This window comes from Aquarana catesbeiana, linkage group LG11, assembly GCF_042186555.1.
Source record: "Aquarana catesbeiana isolate 2022-GZ linkage group LG11, ASM4218655v1, whole genome shotgun sequence".
In the NCBI taxonomy this organism is placed as follows: Eukaryota; Metazoa; Chordata; class Amphibia; order Anura; family Ranidae; genus Aquarana; species Aquarana catesbeiana.
Window position 1 is genome coordinate 227807672 of NC_133334.1, and position 17395 is coordinate 227825066.

General features: G+C 41.2%; 1 protein-coding gene across 1 annotated transcript in view; it reads right to left on the reverse strand.

Moving 5' to 3' along the window:
- LOC141112537 (oxidative stress-induced growth inhibitor 1-like) overlaps positions 1–17395 on the reverse strand; it is a 36984-nt gene that overhangs the window by 13821 nt on the left and 5768 nt on the right. Inside the window, exons 2-3 of the mRNA XM_073605454.1 lie at positions 8596–8691; positions 701–837 (exon numbers count right to left, since the gene is read on the reverse strand). Coding sequence (XP_073461555.1) covers positions 701–837; positions 8596–8659 — 201 coding nt within the window. The 5' untranslated portion in view covers positions 8660–8691. The remainder of the gene's footprint in view (positions 1–700; positions 838–8595; positions 8692–17395) is intronic.

Sequence of the window (17395 nt, forward strand, 5' to 3'; positions counted from 1 at the left end):
TCAGCCAATCAGGAGGGAAAGCCCCAGACAGCCGAGTCTCTCGTGCAACATAGCTAGATTAGAGGGAGCTCAGGTAAGTACTAGGGGTTCTGCTGCACACAGAAGGATTTTTATTTTAATGCATAGGATGCATTAATATAAAAAAAACTTCTGCCTTTACAACCTGGTATATTTCCCATTACACAATTATAGGATACAGACATTTATGCTAGCATATACAGTACATCAGAAAAGTTATACAGTGGAATCCACATTGTTGGTATTAACAGATAAATAGGCCTAAAAAAGCCTGACTACTAGAATCAAGGCATGGATGAATCCATCCATTCACAAGAACACACAGCTTAATCCTGAAATCCCAGCAGAGGCGACCATCATTTAATCCAGATAGTCTAAAACTGGACATAGATGGATCAAAATTTGACCGGTTTAGCAGGGACTAAATAATTGCCAGCATAGCTCAAATATTAGATTGCCATGAAAGCAATTTGCTTGTCACAGATGTTCCCTTCGTCTTTTCTGAGATCAATTTGCTGGAGTTTTAGCTATTTTCATGTATTGCTTCGGTGTCAATGGACTAAACTTCAAAGTCAACATGATAGCCAATTCTAACCACTGTAACATTATAACATATACTGTATGTTGCAGATATAGCAATGATCCTGTGACTGCATAATTTCATATATAAAAGTACACAAACCTGTTCTGTGATAGGAACACCAGGGAATTCTTCTAGTTTCCTTTGTAACAATGGATTGGGATGTACAGCTCCTTCTTTCACATATGGAGTATATCCAGACAATAAGTAGGACAGACAAATCCCTGATGGACCATTACCTAAAAGCAAGCAAACATTAATCATTAAATAGATATATTTATATGTTCTGAAAAGCAACACATGAAAAATCGCCCATTTGTAAATACGCTTTCTACGTATGAGCAGAATTTTTTTGGCCATTAATTTTCATTTTCTCCAGTTGCCTGGACCCAATGATGAAAGTAAGACAATGCAACATGAGAACTAAAAATGCACAGCTCCCACAGGGAGAACAGCAGGCAGATCAAAGCTATATGTATTATAATAGAGGTAATATATATTTATGCAAGGGAGAAGGATATGCCATCTATTACGTCTTTTATGTCTTGGGATAGCAGCTCTGAAGCATGAGTGTGACAGACCTAGCTGAGACAGAGGCTTTTGGAGAGGACTGAATGCAGGCCTCTTGCCTTTTGATTATGGGCCCTGGATTTTCAAGGGAACAATACTCTTTGCGAGGTGAATGAGAAATCCAGTCTGATCTGTACTAATCAGACTCAATCTTGTATATATGTATATATTGTATATTGTCTCATTCTGTTGTGGACTCTTTGCTGTGATCATTTGGGAAGTGTATCTCTATGAAGGGAGGGGGGATTCCTCCAGCAGCCCTCCTGCTGATAAGACTGTTTACTGAGGAGAAATGTGAACACACCTGACCTGTGTGTCCATTGTCTTTGAACAGTTTAACTCGCCCTCTTTTCCAAGTGTGGGGGGGGGAGTCTCTGAGTTATTTTATCTGTTGTGTCCGTGTGATAATAAAACAGTCCATGTTAGCAACTAAGCAAGTCTCGCCTTGTTTTGTGCTTTGTGAGCGGTTGGAATATCTGATATCTATATCCAGACTGGGAGGAAGTGGTATACTGACGGAAGCACTCAAGCGGAGTGTGGGACGTTCCGTGAGAATGAGTTTATTGTCAAGGGTGGACGTATTGATCCAAAAGTCACCTGTTTTGTAATTTCAGTAGAGAGAATATTAAAGTGAAACTAAAGTCTTGTTTTTTTGTTTCAAAATAACAAACATGTTATACTTACCTGCTCTGTAGAGTTGGTTTTGCACAGAGCAGCCCTGATTCTTCTCTTCTCAGGTCCCTCTTCGGTGTTCCTGGCCCTTCCCTCCTGTTGAGTTCCCCCACAGCAAGCAGCTTGCTATGAGGGCACCCAAGCCGAACCGCAGCTCTGTGTATCCATGTACAGTGTGCTCCTGTACCATTAAGAAGGGGTGGGCTGCACTTCAGTCCACCTGCCTGCATTTATCCATCGGAATGCATGTGCCTCCACTGTGGGGACACTCATATTTTAGTGTTAGGACCACAGATGTCAGGGTGCCGTGATGAGGCTCTGTGGCTTACGCATGCGTTTGCAAATGCGTTTGGACTAAACCCCTGTTTTTAATGCATACTGTTAGACAGGTCAATTTCATTGTCTGCGAGCTAGTGGTAAGTAGGCTTGGAATTTTTTCCTGGGCATCCCCCAGGCTTTGTTTGCATCTGTGTATCCATTCAGAGACAGAGCCATGGCCCAGCCCCACCCCCTCTCTCTCTTCATTGGCTCACTGAATTTTATTGACAGCAGCAGGAGGCTGCTTCACTGCTATCTCAGCCAATCAGGAGGGAAAGCCCCAGACAGCCGAGTCTCTCGTGCAACATGGCTGGATTAGAGGGAGCTCAGGTAAGTACTAGGGGTTCTGCTGCACACAGAAGGATTTTTATTTTAATGCATAGGATGCAATAATATATAAAAAAAAAAACTTCTGCCTTTACAACCTGGTATATTTCCCATTACACAATTATAGGATACAGACATTTATGCTAGCATATACAGTACATCAGAAAAGTTATACAGTGGAATCCACATTGTTGGTATTAACAGATAAATAGTCCTAAAAAAGCCTGACTACTAGAATCAAGGCATGGATGAATCCATCCATTCACATGAACACACAGCTTAATCCTGAAATCCCAGCAGAGGCGACCATCATTTAATCCAGATAGTCTAAAACTGGACATAGATGGATCAAAATTTGACCGGTTTAGCAGGGACCAGACAAATTTAGATCCATGTGTGTCCATGCCTGTAGGACAGACGATCATTAGAATGACTTTTATTAATAGGCTGGAAAATTGGAAACTTTTTCTTGATCATATGGCTGCAGCCCACTGTCAGAATACAATGTTCGGGTGGGAAGGATACCTCGCATGTGTGGATGGAGGAATCCATATGTTTATTTTATATTTTTTCATCCCGCTGGCTGATCGAAAAAAAAAAAAAAAAACAGTAATCTATGACCAGCTTTAAGTACCTGAATTTGCAGTATCAGATTGGAAGAAGGATGAAGAGCAGTATTAATCTTTATAGCTTTAAGCTGGATACATGGATCGAGATTCAGTCGGTTAACCAGGGACTTTTGTGCAACCAGCCTGTTGGATTTTCCCCGCACAATCAGGGCCACAGGCTATAGCCAACAGTGCTGATCAGTGTATTCTGAATATCAGAATACAAAGGCTCAGTAGGGGGATTCCCCCATCCACCTCGGGTGTGTGGATAAGGAAGAGTCATTATATATATGGGCTGCTTTACTGTATTGTAACACTGGGTGCTTGTTGATAAGAGGAGAGCACAGCGAGCAGAGGGATAACTTAAGGTTAGTGATCCAGGAATATTGAGTAACTATATTAAAGTAAAAGTCCATCCTAACACTAAAATCCCTACATCTGCAAACATCCACATTCTAAGACTAACCTATCTAGCCTTGTAAAGAAGAAATCTCTATACATACCTTTTTTTAAGCCGCTCCGGTTCGGTCTCCAGCGGTGGAAGCTCTGCAGAGGACACAGCCGACAATGGCTGTGAAATGAATGGAAAGTGACCCATAGAGTTACTATGGGGCTTCCATTGTCTGGTGCCTCCTCTGCACCCGCCTCCACAGCGAAGCTGCAGCTGAAAGCTCAGTGTAGGACCGGATCGGATTGGCTTCAAAAAAGGTATGTATACTGATTTCTTTTTTACAGGGCTTTATAGGTTAGTGTTAGATCATGGAAGTCTGTAGATGTAGGGATTTTAGGGTTAGGGTGGACTTATCCTTTAAGAGCCTGCAAGGATGGGCAACTTCTCACCCAATACAAGTCAATGGGAATGCAAAAGCAAATTGAAGCACATTAATGCAGTTTAGACAGGCGCAAAAGCAGATCAGAAGGAGGTCAACTGCAGATCAAATGCACCTGACAATGAATTCTGAATGATCTCAGATGGAAGCTGAATGCACCCGAAACATGCTGCAAATGCCCAAAGCCCATCAGGACCTAGACTGGCTGAACTGAATTACTAATCTTTAGGCAGGCAAGGCAGTTTACATATTTGTATTTAACAGTGGATTAAGCTGTTTGCCTGGTGTTCAGCTTTAGGGCAAAGTATTCCATTTATTTATGTTGGTACATTATTGTATTTCCCATTCAATACATGTTTTCCCTGCTCTGAGTGAATATGTAAGAACATAATACATATCTGTGCCCTTTGTGATGGTCATTGAGATATGATTACATTTGGAACAATGATGTATTGCTCCCCTACAGAGAACCTGCTGAGCCACTTCCAGCGTTGGCTGGCAGGGACATCAGTGGGTATGGGCATGGTGTACTTATATGATGTAATACAAGTTACAGCTGGCCCTTGTGTGCCTGTAAACTAAAGACAATGCTAATTAGCACACAATGTAGGTCTCTGACAACATAGATCAAGGTTAAATTCAGGACATATCACTGAACTTTAAATGCATATGAAAATCTCATGCAAAGCATGTCTGACTAAATGGTTTCTTGTTATATCTTGTGTCTCCGCTTTGTTCTCACTCTAAATAATATATAATTACACTGTTACAACTAGGTAGATAGTTTTGGCCTGTGGAAGACAATTTTCTACTTGCCAGATTGCTAACATGGTAATGTAAATGTAACAGGTATGAGGAATACAAATAGGGCCTTTTATGCTTCTAGATTAGAAGAAATTCTTTATTGCCAAACAAAAGAACTAATATTGCCATACCAAGCCTATTGGCTCTGGCCTCTGATTAGCAGCATACTATGGCCACTTGCCAGACAACTTGAGTTGTACAGTATACATAGCCAAACATTTTTTTTAGTTTTGGATACAGTAGGGAAGAGCCTACCCTGCCAGGTTATTTTTTTGCTGACTGTGTAGCATTGGGGATATGGGCAAATGCCAGCCAATCAGAATTCTGTAATCAAGGATGCATAGTTGCAGTTGGTTGTAAGACATTATTTAGTTACCACTGGTCTGCATCAATGGGCTTATTCAATAATAATCATATGGAAAGTGAACTATCCAGAGCAACCAATCAGAATGCATCTTGTGATGTGGCTGAGAACTATGTGTATGGCATGTAAACTTATATTACAAGAATGGATATCAATCTATCCACCAACAATAGATCAATGGATTAAAGCAATTAATCCTAATCTAAGACAAGAGGAACGAACATATAAACATAGGAGAAGTCCTAAAAAATGTGTGAAAATCGGGGACTGGTGGTTAGTCTCCAACTTGTCTGAACAGTCAGTTAAGTATATTAACGATACTGAGGAAAGTTGACAATGAGTTAGATTTTTGGAGGGGAAAAAGGGCATATGAATATAAGTACCATTTAGGTGTAATAATGTGATGGAGGGTTCTGAATAACGATTGAAATATAGTGTGGTGAGCGCAGATATGGAAAGTTCCTTTTCTTTTTTTCTTCACCTCTTTTTTTGTATGTGTTGTTATTGGGCGGAGATATGTGATGCTTATGTTTTGAGTGTATTTCATTTTGTTTGTATATGGAAAAATAAAAAAAAAACAATTTGATTAAAAAAAAAAAAAGAATGCATCTTGTATAGGTTTCACTTCCTTAAAAGGTAGTTGAAGTGGTTTACTGGGGTCTGTGCTCTTTAGACTGTTAATTTAACATGTCTTCAAGACAGGCTGTCACACTTAAAGCGGGGTTCCCATTTAAAAAAAAAAAAAAATAGAAGTCAGCAGCTACAAATACTGCAGCTCCTGACTTTTAATCGGAAACACTTACCTGTCCCAGGGTCCAGTGATGCGGGGGATCGAAGCCCCAATCGTCCCCCCCTCCGCTCGTCGGCGCCGAAATTTCAACTGTGGGCGCCTGGCTGTGGCTCCACAGCCGGGCACCCACTGCGCATGCGCGAGCCACGCGCCATCACTGGCCCCGCAATCATCTGGGACCGGTCACGTGTCCCAGATGATTGACAAGAGGGAGGGTGGAGAGGCGATCTCCTTTCCTGCGCTGAAGGAGGTGACGTCAGGAGCCCAGGCACCGAGGGAGACAGACTTTGAGGGACCCCCTAGCAACAGGCATTTAGAGGTGAGTAAAAAAAAAAAAATTTATCCAAATGTTTTTTTTTTATTTTTTTTAAGAACATTACTATTTTTTTTTTTTGGGGGGGGTGGAACTTCACTTTAACAAGGAACTATAACATCCTATCCTTTAGGGCCCTTTCACACTGGGGTGGTTTGCAGGCGCTATTGCGCTAATAATAGCGCCTGCAAACCGTCCCGAAAGAGCCGCTGCTTTGTCTCCAGTGTGAAAGCTCCGAGGACTTTCACACTGGAGCGGTGCACTAGCAGGACGGTAAAAAAAGTCCTGCTAGCAGCAAATTCGGAGCGGTGAAGGAGCGGAGTGCATACCGCTCCTTCACCGCTCCTGCCCATTGAAATCAATGGGACGGCGCGGCTATACCGCCGGCAAAGCGCCTCTGCAGAGGCACTTTGCAGTGGTTTTTAACTCTTTCTCGGCCGCTAGCGGGGGGTAAAACCGCCCCGCTAGTGGCCGAATACCGACGGTAAAGCGCCGCTTACAATATCGGCGCTTTACCACTGACGCTGCCCCCGCCCCAGTGTGAAAGGGCCCTTACAGTCAAAGAAGCTGCCCTCTTAGCCTCCATTTGATCTGCAGTTGCCATGGTGCTGTACATGTAATCAGCTATGACACCATCAATTTGATGGCTTGATAGTTAAGTTGAAAGTACAAGGAACTGTGACAGTTATCAATTACAGCGCCCCTTAAAAAAAACTGAAAAAAAATCAATGGGTTTAGTTCCACTTTAAAATTAACATGGTTAAAAAAATATGGCATAAATATTGTAAAAACAAATAAGAACTGAGCAAGCGCAACTCTTCTTGAAGGACGGATGTGGAAGCGCTCCTACTCACATAGCTCTCTTCAGACCTAAGCGGAAAATCTGATCGTGTGTACGAACACACGATCAGATTTTCTGCAGACAAAGGGCGTTGGCCCCAAACTTGTATTGCATACAAACAGCACACAATTGTCAGCCAACAAACATGAACCAAGTCATGTACTATGTGTTTTTTCAGCTCTTTAGCACCATCCTTTGGGCTCCTTCTGCTAGCTTCATGTTAGTAGAAGTTTGGTAAGTGTTGATTTTCATTTCGTGCTTTTCATTTAGCACTTTTCATTTAGTGCTTTTCGGTTCGTTTCTGAGCGGCCGTTTGCCAACCTGCCATGTTGCGGAATCGGAGGAGATAACGTGTTATTTATTATTGTCCTTGGATTTATTGCTTTGACCCAAGTCCAGTCCAGGAACAGGAGGAGGAGGATTTCTTGGACCAAAAATTGGTTGCTTTAATAATCGTGACCAATTATGTTATATGCCTTTGCTGCGGGAGCTCCAGGAGAATAATCGGATGATTTTCTGAATTATCTCCGGATGACAGACCCCTGCTTTCACCAACTCCTGGGATTGTTGACCCCGTATATTAAGAAGCAGGACACATGCATGAGGCTTTTATTTTATGGTTGAATAATGATTTGATTTGTTATATTTTCTATATTTTTGGATGCATAGAATGCACTTTTTGGTTAAGTTATATTGGCAGATAGCATGTCTAATTTTATCTGTTTTCTTTTTTTAATGCACAATAAAAAAATTGTGTAGAATAATACTTGGCTATGTGTTTTACTTCAAATGACAGTTTGGGAGTAGGCAGTTACATTTTAAAAAATACAATGTAAAATTAACAAGGGACACCAACATAGCTGTATCTTTGATCTTAAAAACCATGGGATAATGGTGTTGTGGTAACTTGCACAAAAAAAAAAAACAACAAGCATAATAATATTATTCTTGATATCACTAGAAAAAAAAAGCCTTTGAAAATTCATTTGCAATAACTCCATCAGTATCACCACCAAAGCAGCTTCATTATTATCCCATTAAAGAAGAAGAGAATTGTGCGCTGCATTTCGAGATTTCAGAATTTGGCACGTCACGAATGTTAATTCTCCATTACGAACGCTAGTTTACAAGACCGACCGCTTCTGGCTTGTCCAACAGACATTTGTCCGTGGAAAATCCGACAACAGCCGGTCATCACACAATTCCCATTGGAAAATCCGACTGTGTGTACGAGGCTTTATGCCCCGGATTTGTGTACACACGATCGGAATTTCCGACAACGGATTTTGTTGTCGGAAAATTTTATAGCAAGCTCTCAAACTTTGTGTGTCGGAAATTCCTATGGAAAATGTGTGATGAAGCCCACACATGGTCAGAATTTCCGACAACAAGGTCCTATCACACATTTTCTGTCTTGTGTACAGGGCATTAGAGTGATTATTGCTAAAGTGGAAGAGTTCTAAACGGAAATCAGCAGAGAAACTTCTCGTTTCAGTTTTATAAGAATTATTAGCAACGCCATGACTAAGCAGTATGCAAATCCAACAGGCAAACACTTACCGATAATAACCACGGGAAGGGGTGACCATTCACTTGTCTGATAATCTGCTAATTCCATAGACATTTTGGTCTCTTGAATGAAGCAAATCAGAGAACCTGTAATTAGAAAATAGGCATTTTAATGATCTATATCTGGTACATGCTGTCCTCTTAAGGAATGATCAGTTATAACTATTATATATTCTGGTACTGAAGTTCTGGTGGTGTTCATTTTGGTGCTGAACAGAAGTGAAAATATCAGTGCTGTCCAAGGTACCCCAAAGTTCCCCACTATGCCCTACCATAAAGTACTCCCCAGCAGTGGTAGTAAAGTCCTGTCTACCATGTTTACCTACAGGTAAGCTTACAATAATAAAAATAAAATGAATATATCCTAAACATGCACCGTTTAAGAGATATCGCACAGAATAGCAGCCGGTGATGTCACTGGCATATGGGCTTTGAAGGAATGGCATGCCGTTCCTTCAGAGGTCTGTGCCGTAAACAGTGGCTCCCATGTGCAGGAGTGACATCATAGCTCGGCCAGTCAGATGGCTGGAGTCCGCAAACCTGAAGACCGGGTGAAGATGGAAGCCCTGTCAGTGGTGGAGGGCTTCGTTTTAAGGTAAGTGGGATGCCTTGCAGGGTGACATTTTTTTTTTCTTTACAAAGTTTACTACCACTTTAAAGTGTATACATAGCCATATAGTTTTTATTTTATAGAAAAGGAAAAGATTAAAACCTCTTCCAGGATATTTTTTTTTCTGCAATCTGTGTACCATTGTGGAAGTTTCCCTTCACTTCTTGTCCCATAGACACAACAGGAAGTTGGGTAAAATCTCCCAAAGAAAAGGGAATTCCCCTTTTAGACAAATGTTCCAGAACAGGTGTCCCCATTGGATGATTTTCTCTTCCATCCTGTTCTATAGACAACTTTAAAATGTTATATTTTCCTCAATAGTCATCGGTACAAATAGAGGGGGAAATCCATTGGGGATGAGCCTGTAACATTCACCTTGCTCCAGCACTTTACAGTCACACTTTATTCAGAAGTGAACATTAAGGCTGAACAAAACACCCTTTCAGTGTGGATTCAAGAATTAAACAATTGTTTAATCCAGGGGTAGAAAAATAAGGCGCAATACTTCCATTACTTCTCGCTTTGGCGCTCTTTTCTCTCCAGCACTTCGGGCGGTCCCCCACCATCCTCATCTACAATGCAGGGCTAAAAGTCCTACATTGTATTTGATGACATCAGAGTGTGACCACTACCTGGAGCATCTTAGTGAAGAGGCTTCAGGTTATGGGTCCCAAAGATGGAAGAATCCTACCAGAGCGAGGAAAAAGGTATTACACCTTATTTCTCAACCTCTAGACTTACTAACAACTAAACTCTTGCTAACAAGCCCCCTATGTGATAGCATTTGGCAGATTACATGTCTAATAGACCCCCAATGTCTCCCCTGCTCTTCGCTGCAACTAATGAAGCACAGATTGTGCTTGATAAGCTGGATCCTCAGCTACAGTAGCTGACTAATGACAGCTGTGAACCTGGAAGTAATGTAATACGCATTCCTTCCAAGTGTATTAGTGACAGAGGAGATTGGGGAATGCATGTTCCCCCGATCACCTCCTGCTCTCCTAAACTGGCCATACGTGGATTGAAAAATCGAGTAATCTATAGCCAGCTTACTGCAAATTCAGGTGCTTATCAGTCTGGAAGGAATAGGAAGAGTAATATGAATTTATCCAGCTTTTAACTTCATCCGGTTCAGCAGGGACTCTCGATCCATGTATGGGCAGGCTGGTTGCACAAAAGTTGTTCTATCGATTGACTTCTGTACAATTAGCTTGTCAGATTTCCCCTATTCGATCAGCGCTGCCAGCTACAACCCACAGCTCTGATCAGTGTATTCTGATGGCAGGAAAGTCTCCCCACTGTCAGAATACAATAGCTCAGTGGGGAGAATCTCATCCACATTGAGTGTGTAGATGGGGGGCTGCCTTAGTTACTGACGTGTACCACCGTCCTGGAGGAACTAGAAGGTGCCTGTGGAGCGGGTAAGGGGTGGCACCTTTGGTCTAAATAAATATCTACCAGACAAGTAAATGAGACTGTAAGTTTTACCATTACAAACCACCTCCAGACCAGCACCTATGCTTAGGGTTGAGATGATCATCTTTGGCAAACATAGCAGTCTTTCAGATGCAGGGTGAAGCATTGTCTCTGCCTACCCTCCCCCAGGGATCACTCACTGGGACTGTGGTCAAATCTCATTTTTCAGGCAGCTCGCAAGCAGGCTGGAGACTGATTGTTGTATATTCACACCCGAGAAGATAGCTTGGAGCTGGCCTCCTCCTTTCTTGTTTTACTCCTTAAAGGAATGTTCAAAATAGAAAAATGTAACCGTTTTGCTAACAACATTCACTGCAATTCATAAAGAGTGTCCCTCATGAGTGACATGTTCAGCCCCCGGGCCACACAACATCTTTGGTTGTTAAGACGCTGTCAGCTGTGCAACCAATAGCATCCTAGCAACCAATGACGCATCCCTGCTCCATTCATCTGCATGTTGCCCTTAGCAGCAAGTCACATTTTTCCTCCATGTAGTAAACTATGAAAGGCTGACAGACACTGAATAGATTTCAGAACAGAAATATGACAGCTGCTGACTTACTTCTGAATGTGCATGTTCCAGGGCCATCATCATTATATTCTCAGTACAACCCGGAACAAGCATGCAACCAGTGAAGTGTCAGCACACTTGATATGTATAGTACATATGTTTCTGGGTCTGTAACTTGCTAAATAGTGAAGCAAAAAAAAAAAAAAAAAAAAAGAAGGTTGTACTTTCAAAAACAAGTCAGAAAAGGCAGCTTCTATAGTTATATCTTGACTTCACATCGCTGTTCAATTGTGCGGCCGTGCAACGTTGCACCCAAACAAAACTGACGTCCTTTTTTTCCCCACAAATAGAGCGTTTTTTATTTTTTGTGCTATAAACAAAAAAAGAGCAACAATTTTGAAAAAAAACAAAAAACGCAATATTTTTTACTTTTTGCTATAATAAATATCCCCCAAAAATATATAATTGTTTTTCCCCCTCAGTTTAGGCCGATATGTATTCTTCTACATATTTTTGGTAAAAAAAATCATAATAAGTGTATATTGTTTGGTTTGCGCAAAAGTTATAGCGTCTATAAAATAGGGGATAGATTTATGGCATTTTTATTATTATTTTTTTTTTTTTTATTAGTAATGCTGGCGATCTGCGATTTTTATCAGGACTGCGATATTATGGCGGACACATTGGACACTTTTGACACATTTTTGGGACTATTGGCATTTATACAGCGATCAGTGCTATAATAATGCACTGATTACTGTAAAAATGTCATTGGCAGAGAAGGGGTTAACACTAGGGGGCGATCAAGAGGTTAACTGTGTTCCCTGTGTGTGTTTCTAACTGTAGGGGGAGGGGACTGACTAGAGGAAATGATGGATTGTGGTTCCTAGCTATTAGGAACACACAATCTGTCACTCCACACAGAGCAGAACAGGGATTTGTGTGTTTACACACACAGTTCCGTGTTCTGCCTCTCGTGCCCGCGATCGTCGGTCATTGCGACCGTAGGCCAAGAGCATTGGCACCCCGGAGTGCAGCAGGCGCGTGTGCGCGCGCCTGTTATCCTGATCCCACGACCCGACGTATAGCTACGATGGCTCGCGGGATCGTGCCGACCTGCCGCAGTAAAATGACAGCGGCTGGTCGGCAAGCAGTTAAAGTGGAACTTTACCCATAACTTGATAAAAAATAATATCTTTAGCAAGGAACATACATTCCACATTAATAATTATGCTACCAAAATTAGTGTCTGCTGTAAATTGCCTCCAGCATTGCTCCTGTTTCTTCTTGCTGGAGGCTGCCATTTTGCTGACGCCCGGAGCCCCTGAACAGCAGTAAATCATAATGTGGAATTAAAGCTGTCAATTTAACAGTTTCAAATAGAGTTACATTCCTGGAATGCCGGGATCGCTAACTGTCACATTTGCTTGTTTCCTCAACCAAATCGTCAAACCATCAAATGGCTGGTGTCATAACTGATCACATATGCGGCACCATGGCAGTTGATGATCAAACAGAAGCAGCTTCCTTGGCTGTAAAGGATAGAAGGGTTTATTTCCTCGCTAAGGCTGTCAGCAGATCGGCCTCTACAAACTCGTCAGTGCCTAAAAATGGAGAGCAACTGAGCATGTGCAGAGCGGGGTGAGACCGCGTATTACTGGATTTTAAACTGTATAGACACTTATTTTATAGTGCCACTATACTCCGGTCCCCTTGATTGTGACTCCGCCCCCTCCACCAATGCCTGTAAGGTGAATTTTCATCAACCTAAAATGACTTCCTGGACCCACTAGAGAGATCATAACAAGGCTTTGATTCTCCGCCGCCGCACATGCCAAGTCCCTCAGGTAAGGTAGATTATAATGTTGTTACCACATCAGCAGGCACCATCTATTTCCAGAGGAGACGAGATCATTTGTGATGAGACACATATACTGTAAGCAACAGAGGAAAGAAACCCGATATGTAATCAGTGCTGAGAATTTGTATAATAAGCACGGAAAAAAAGAGAAAATTAACATATAGATTGCAGCAGGCAATCAGTAAGTTTCTAACCTGCACTAAAAAAGGAGGAAAAAAAAAAAAGTAGTCAGGGCTCTATGAAATATTGCATATGAATAATTAGTATTTACTATTTCCAGCCAGTAGATGGAGCTCTAGGCTCATTTTCATGTGTTTACCAGGCTAACATTAACTGCATTGTTGCAAAAGCCTGTTTACAAAGTAATTAGGGATTAGCATTGATGGGAGTATTTTTTGGACTAAACAATACAATAGAATCTTGAGGTGTCTACGCTAAGTGAGAACTATATGTTTGAAATAACTGTAGAATAATTGATATTTACTATTTCTAGACTGTAGATGAAGCTCAAGCTCATTCTTTTGCATGTGTTTACCAGGCTAATGTTAACTGCTTTGGAGAAAAAAGGCTGTTTACAGAGCTTTCAGAGAGGCACACTGTTAGGACTTTTTTGGCTAACAAATATAATAGCGTCTTGAGATTTCTAGTCTGAGGGCTAAGGGGTCTATTTATAAAGCATTTGTTGGATGAGGCTGCACACATTTTCCCTGTATTTTCTCTAATAATTTGACTTTTTCTAACTGCCAGCTCCATCTAGTGGCCAAAACGCAGTATATTTTCTGAAATACCTCAATCACAAAATATACTTCTATTTTAGAAGAATACACTTCATTTTGGACACTAGATGGAGCTGAAGATCCCAGGCATCATAGTAGAGAAAACATAGGGAAAGTTTGAGCAGCCTGGACGAATGCTTGTGGCATTCATTTAACGAATGATTTATAAATAGACGCCTAAGTGATTGAAATGACTGGCAAGCTCATCTTAAACTGATATATAGCTCAGGGGGACACCAAGTGTTGATTGAATAGTAAAAGTTGTGTAAAAAAATGAGACAGTGGCCATGACAGGTGCTTGAAAATACTTTGTGTTTAAATCCTTATTTCCAATCAACATTTCAGTTCCATGTAAACATGGTAGTCAATCTGCCCGATATAGTATTTGTGATAAGATCAAGTCAATGTGCTGTAAAGATAAAATACATTACATGTCACAAAGCTTGAATTATCAGTCATTATAAAAGTGGAAAATTAATGTTTGACAAAGAAAACCTCCAGTTCTAATACTGTACCTAAAGATAGTGACGGCACACTGAACAATGAACTTTGGCTGTATATGTCCCATTACCCAACTGTGTCTGCTGGTCATTACCACATACATTCCATAATGAAGACAGTCACGTTATCGCTCTGGAATATTCCCGACTTTTATCTCGTCTCCTGTAATCTATTACAAAGCCCCGATGCTCCTTTATCTGCGCAGAATATTCTAGACTACATTTTGTTTCATATTAATGAAAGTGCGGAGGAATATAAATATTGCTGCAATACAATGACCCTTTTCCGAAGGTCTCTCTGATCTAGAATACATACGGCATTAATAAATGTGGCCATATACAGTCTAACTTACTGACACTTCTTTTTCTACCCCATAAAAGTTACAGAAGAGCTCACATTAGCTTTACAAGCATACCCAGCGGCTGGATGGGCGGCTTTTAAAGTGACACAGAGCTCCATTATTTATTCATATAATTCCACTTGATGTTCTGGAGATTGGTTGCTGCTGTTACTGCTCTTCTAATGCGCCAACACAGACTTTATGGGCCTGATTTACTAAAGGCTGTTCACTTTGCAAGGGAATTTGCCTTAGCTTAGTAAAGGATGTGAAGCTCTGCTGACTTCCATCACCCAATTTAAGATACTGATTTTTTTTTTCTTTGCACAGGAGGGGGTTTTCTTTGCAACGTGAATTTTTCCCACATTTACATGATTTAAGGGGAAATCCTTACAAAGTGAATAGACTATTTGCCTTTAGAAAACACCTTTGCCTGTTCTGGATGAAATGCGATTGGTTACTGTGAGTTGATACATTTTGTACATTATACTTCTTCATAAGGGTCAACCGAGATGTGTATGTTGGGGTTTGTGCACATTTGCGGCTAGGGGGGGCGGTAAAACCAGGCAGTAGAGCTGTGCCCCCCCCCCCAACCCCAACTGTCAGCCAAACCAGGAAAGGCAGCCTCTCAGGGCTGCACGCATGCTGTGCTTTGCAATCACAACAAAAATGAAACAGCATGTTACATTTGGTGGACAAAAAAAAGGAGGAAAAAAATAGAAGACTGACTAAAGGTTGCCACTATAATCCCAATAGGAAAGAAAATGGTCTCACATTATAATAAAATATCAACATATATTTAGATCACATTTAAAACATATGATAAAAAAAGAATACATAGACATGTCCTTTTGAGATGCTGTCCCATATGTACAGTTGTGCTCATAACTTTACATACCCTGGCAGAATTTATGATTTCTCCATTTTTCAGAGAATATGAATAATGACACAAAAACTTTTCTTTCACTCATGGTTAGTGTTTGGCTGGAGCCATTTATTATCAGTCAACTGTGTTTACTGTTTTTAAATCATAATGACAACAGAAACTACCCAAATGACCCTGATCAAAAGTTTACATACTCCAGTTCTTAATACCGTGTATTGCCCCCTTTAACATCAATCACAGCTTGAAGTCTTGTGTGGTATTTGTGGATGAGACTCTATATATGTTTTCAGATGATAAAGCTGCCCATTCCTCTTAGCAAAAAAGCCTCCAGTTCCTGTAAATTCTTGGGCTGTCTTGCATGAACTGCATGTCTGAGATCTCCCCAGAGTGGTTCAATGATATTTAAGTCAGGAGACTGAGATGGCCACTCCAGAACCTTCACTTTATTCTGCTGTAGCCAATGACAGGTTGACTTGGCCTTGTGTTTTGGATCATTGTCATGTTGGAATGTCTGATTACGTCCCATGCTCAGCTTTCTGGCTGTTCCTCCGGTATTTTTTGATAACATACTGCATTCATCTTGCCATCAATTTTGACCAAATTTCCTGTGCCTTTGTAGCTCACACATCCCCAAAACATCAGCGATCCACCTCCGTGTTTCACAGTAGGAATGATGTACCTTTCATCATAGGCCTTGTTGACTCCTCTCCAAATGTAGTGTTTATGGTTGTGGCCAAAAAGCTTGATTTTAGTCTCATCACTCCAAACGACTTTGTGCCAGAAGGTTTGAGGCTTGTCTCTGTGCTGTTTGGCGTATTGTAAGCGGGATACTTTGTGGCATTTGCATAGTAATGGCTTTCTTCTGGCGACTCGAGCATGCAGCCCATTTTTCTTCAAGTGCCTCCTTATTGTGCATCTTGAAACAGCCACACCACATGTTTTTACAGAGTCCTGTATTTCACCTGCAGTTATTTGTGGGTTTTTCTTTGCATCCCAAACTATCTTCCTGGCAGTTGTGGCTGAAATTTTAGTTGGTCTACCTGACTGTGGTTTGGTTTCAACAGAACCCCTCATTTTCCACTTCTTGATTAGAGTTTGAACACTGCTGATTGGCATTCTCAATTCCTTGGATATCTTTTTATATCCCTTTCCTGTTTTATAAGTTTAACTACCTTTTCCCACAGATCCTTTGACAATTCTTTTGCTTTCCCCATGACTCAGAATCCAGAAACGTCAGTGCAGCACTGGATGAAAGATGCAAGGGTCTGTCAGGAGTCCAGAAACGCATTGACCTTTTATACACACACACTAATTACAAGCAAACAGATCACCGGTGAGGATGGTTACCTTTAATATCCATTCAAACCCCCTTGTGTCAACTTGTGTGTGTGTGTTATCAAGCCAAAATCACCAGGGTATGTAAACTTTTGATCAGAGTCATTTGGGTAGCTTCTGTTGTCATTATGATTTAAAAAGAGTAATCAGTTGACTGATATTAAATTGCTTCAGCCAAACACTAACCATGAGTGAAAGAAAAGTTTTTTGTGTTATCATTCATATTCTCTGAAAAATGGCCAAGAAATCATAAATTCTGCTAGGGTATGTAAACTTATGAGCACAACTGTATATATGGGGAGGCTGAACATGGAAAAGCACATAGATGGCCCATAGAGTGGTATCACTGTAGTCCAAGAAGATCCCTTCTGACTGGAGGCTGAACTGCCGGAATCAAAGTATCAGCGCCATCTGGTGGACATTACCGCCTACAGATGCGACACAGGCAAGTCTATGCACCGCAACCGTGTGCAATGCACGCAATTCTGATATGCCGCA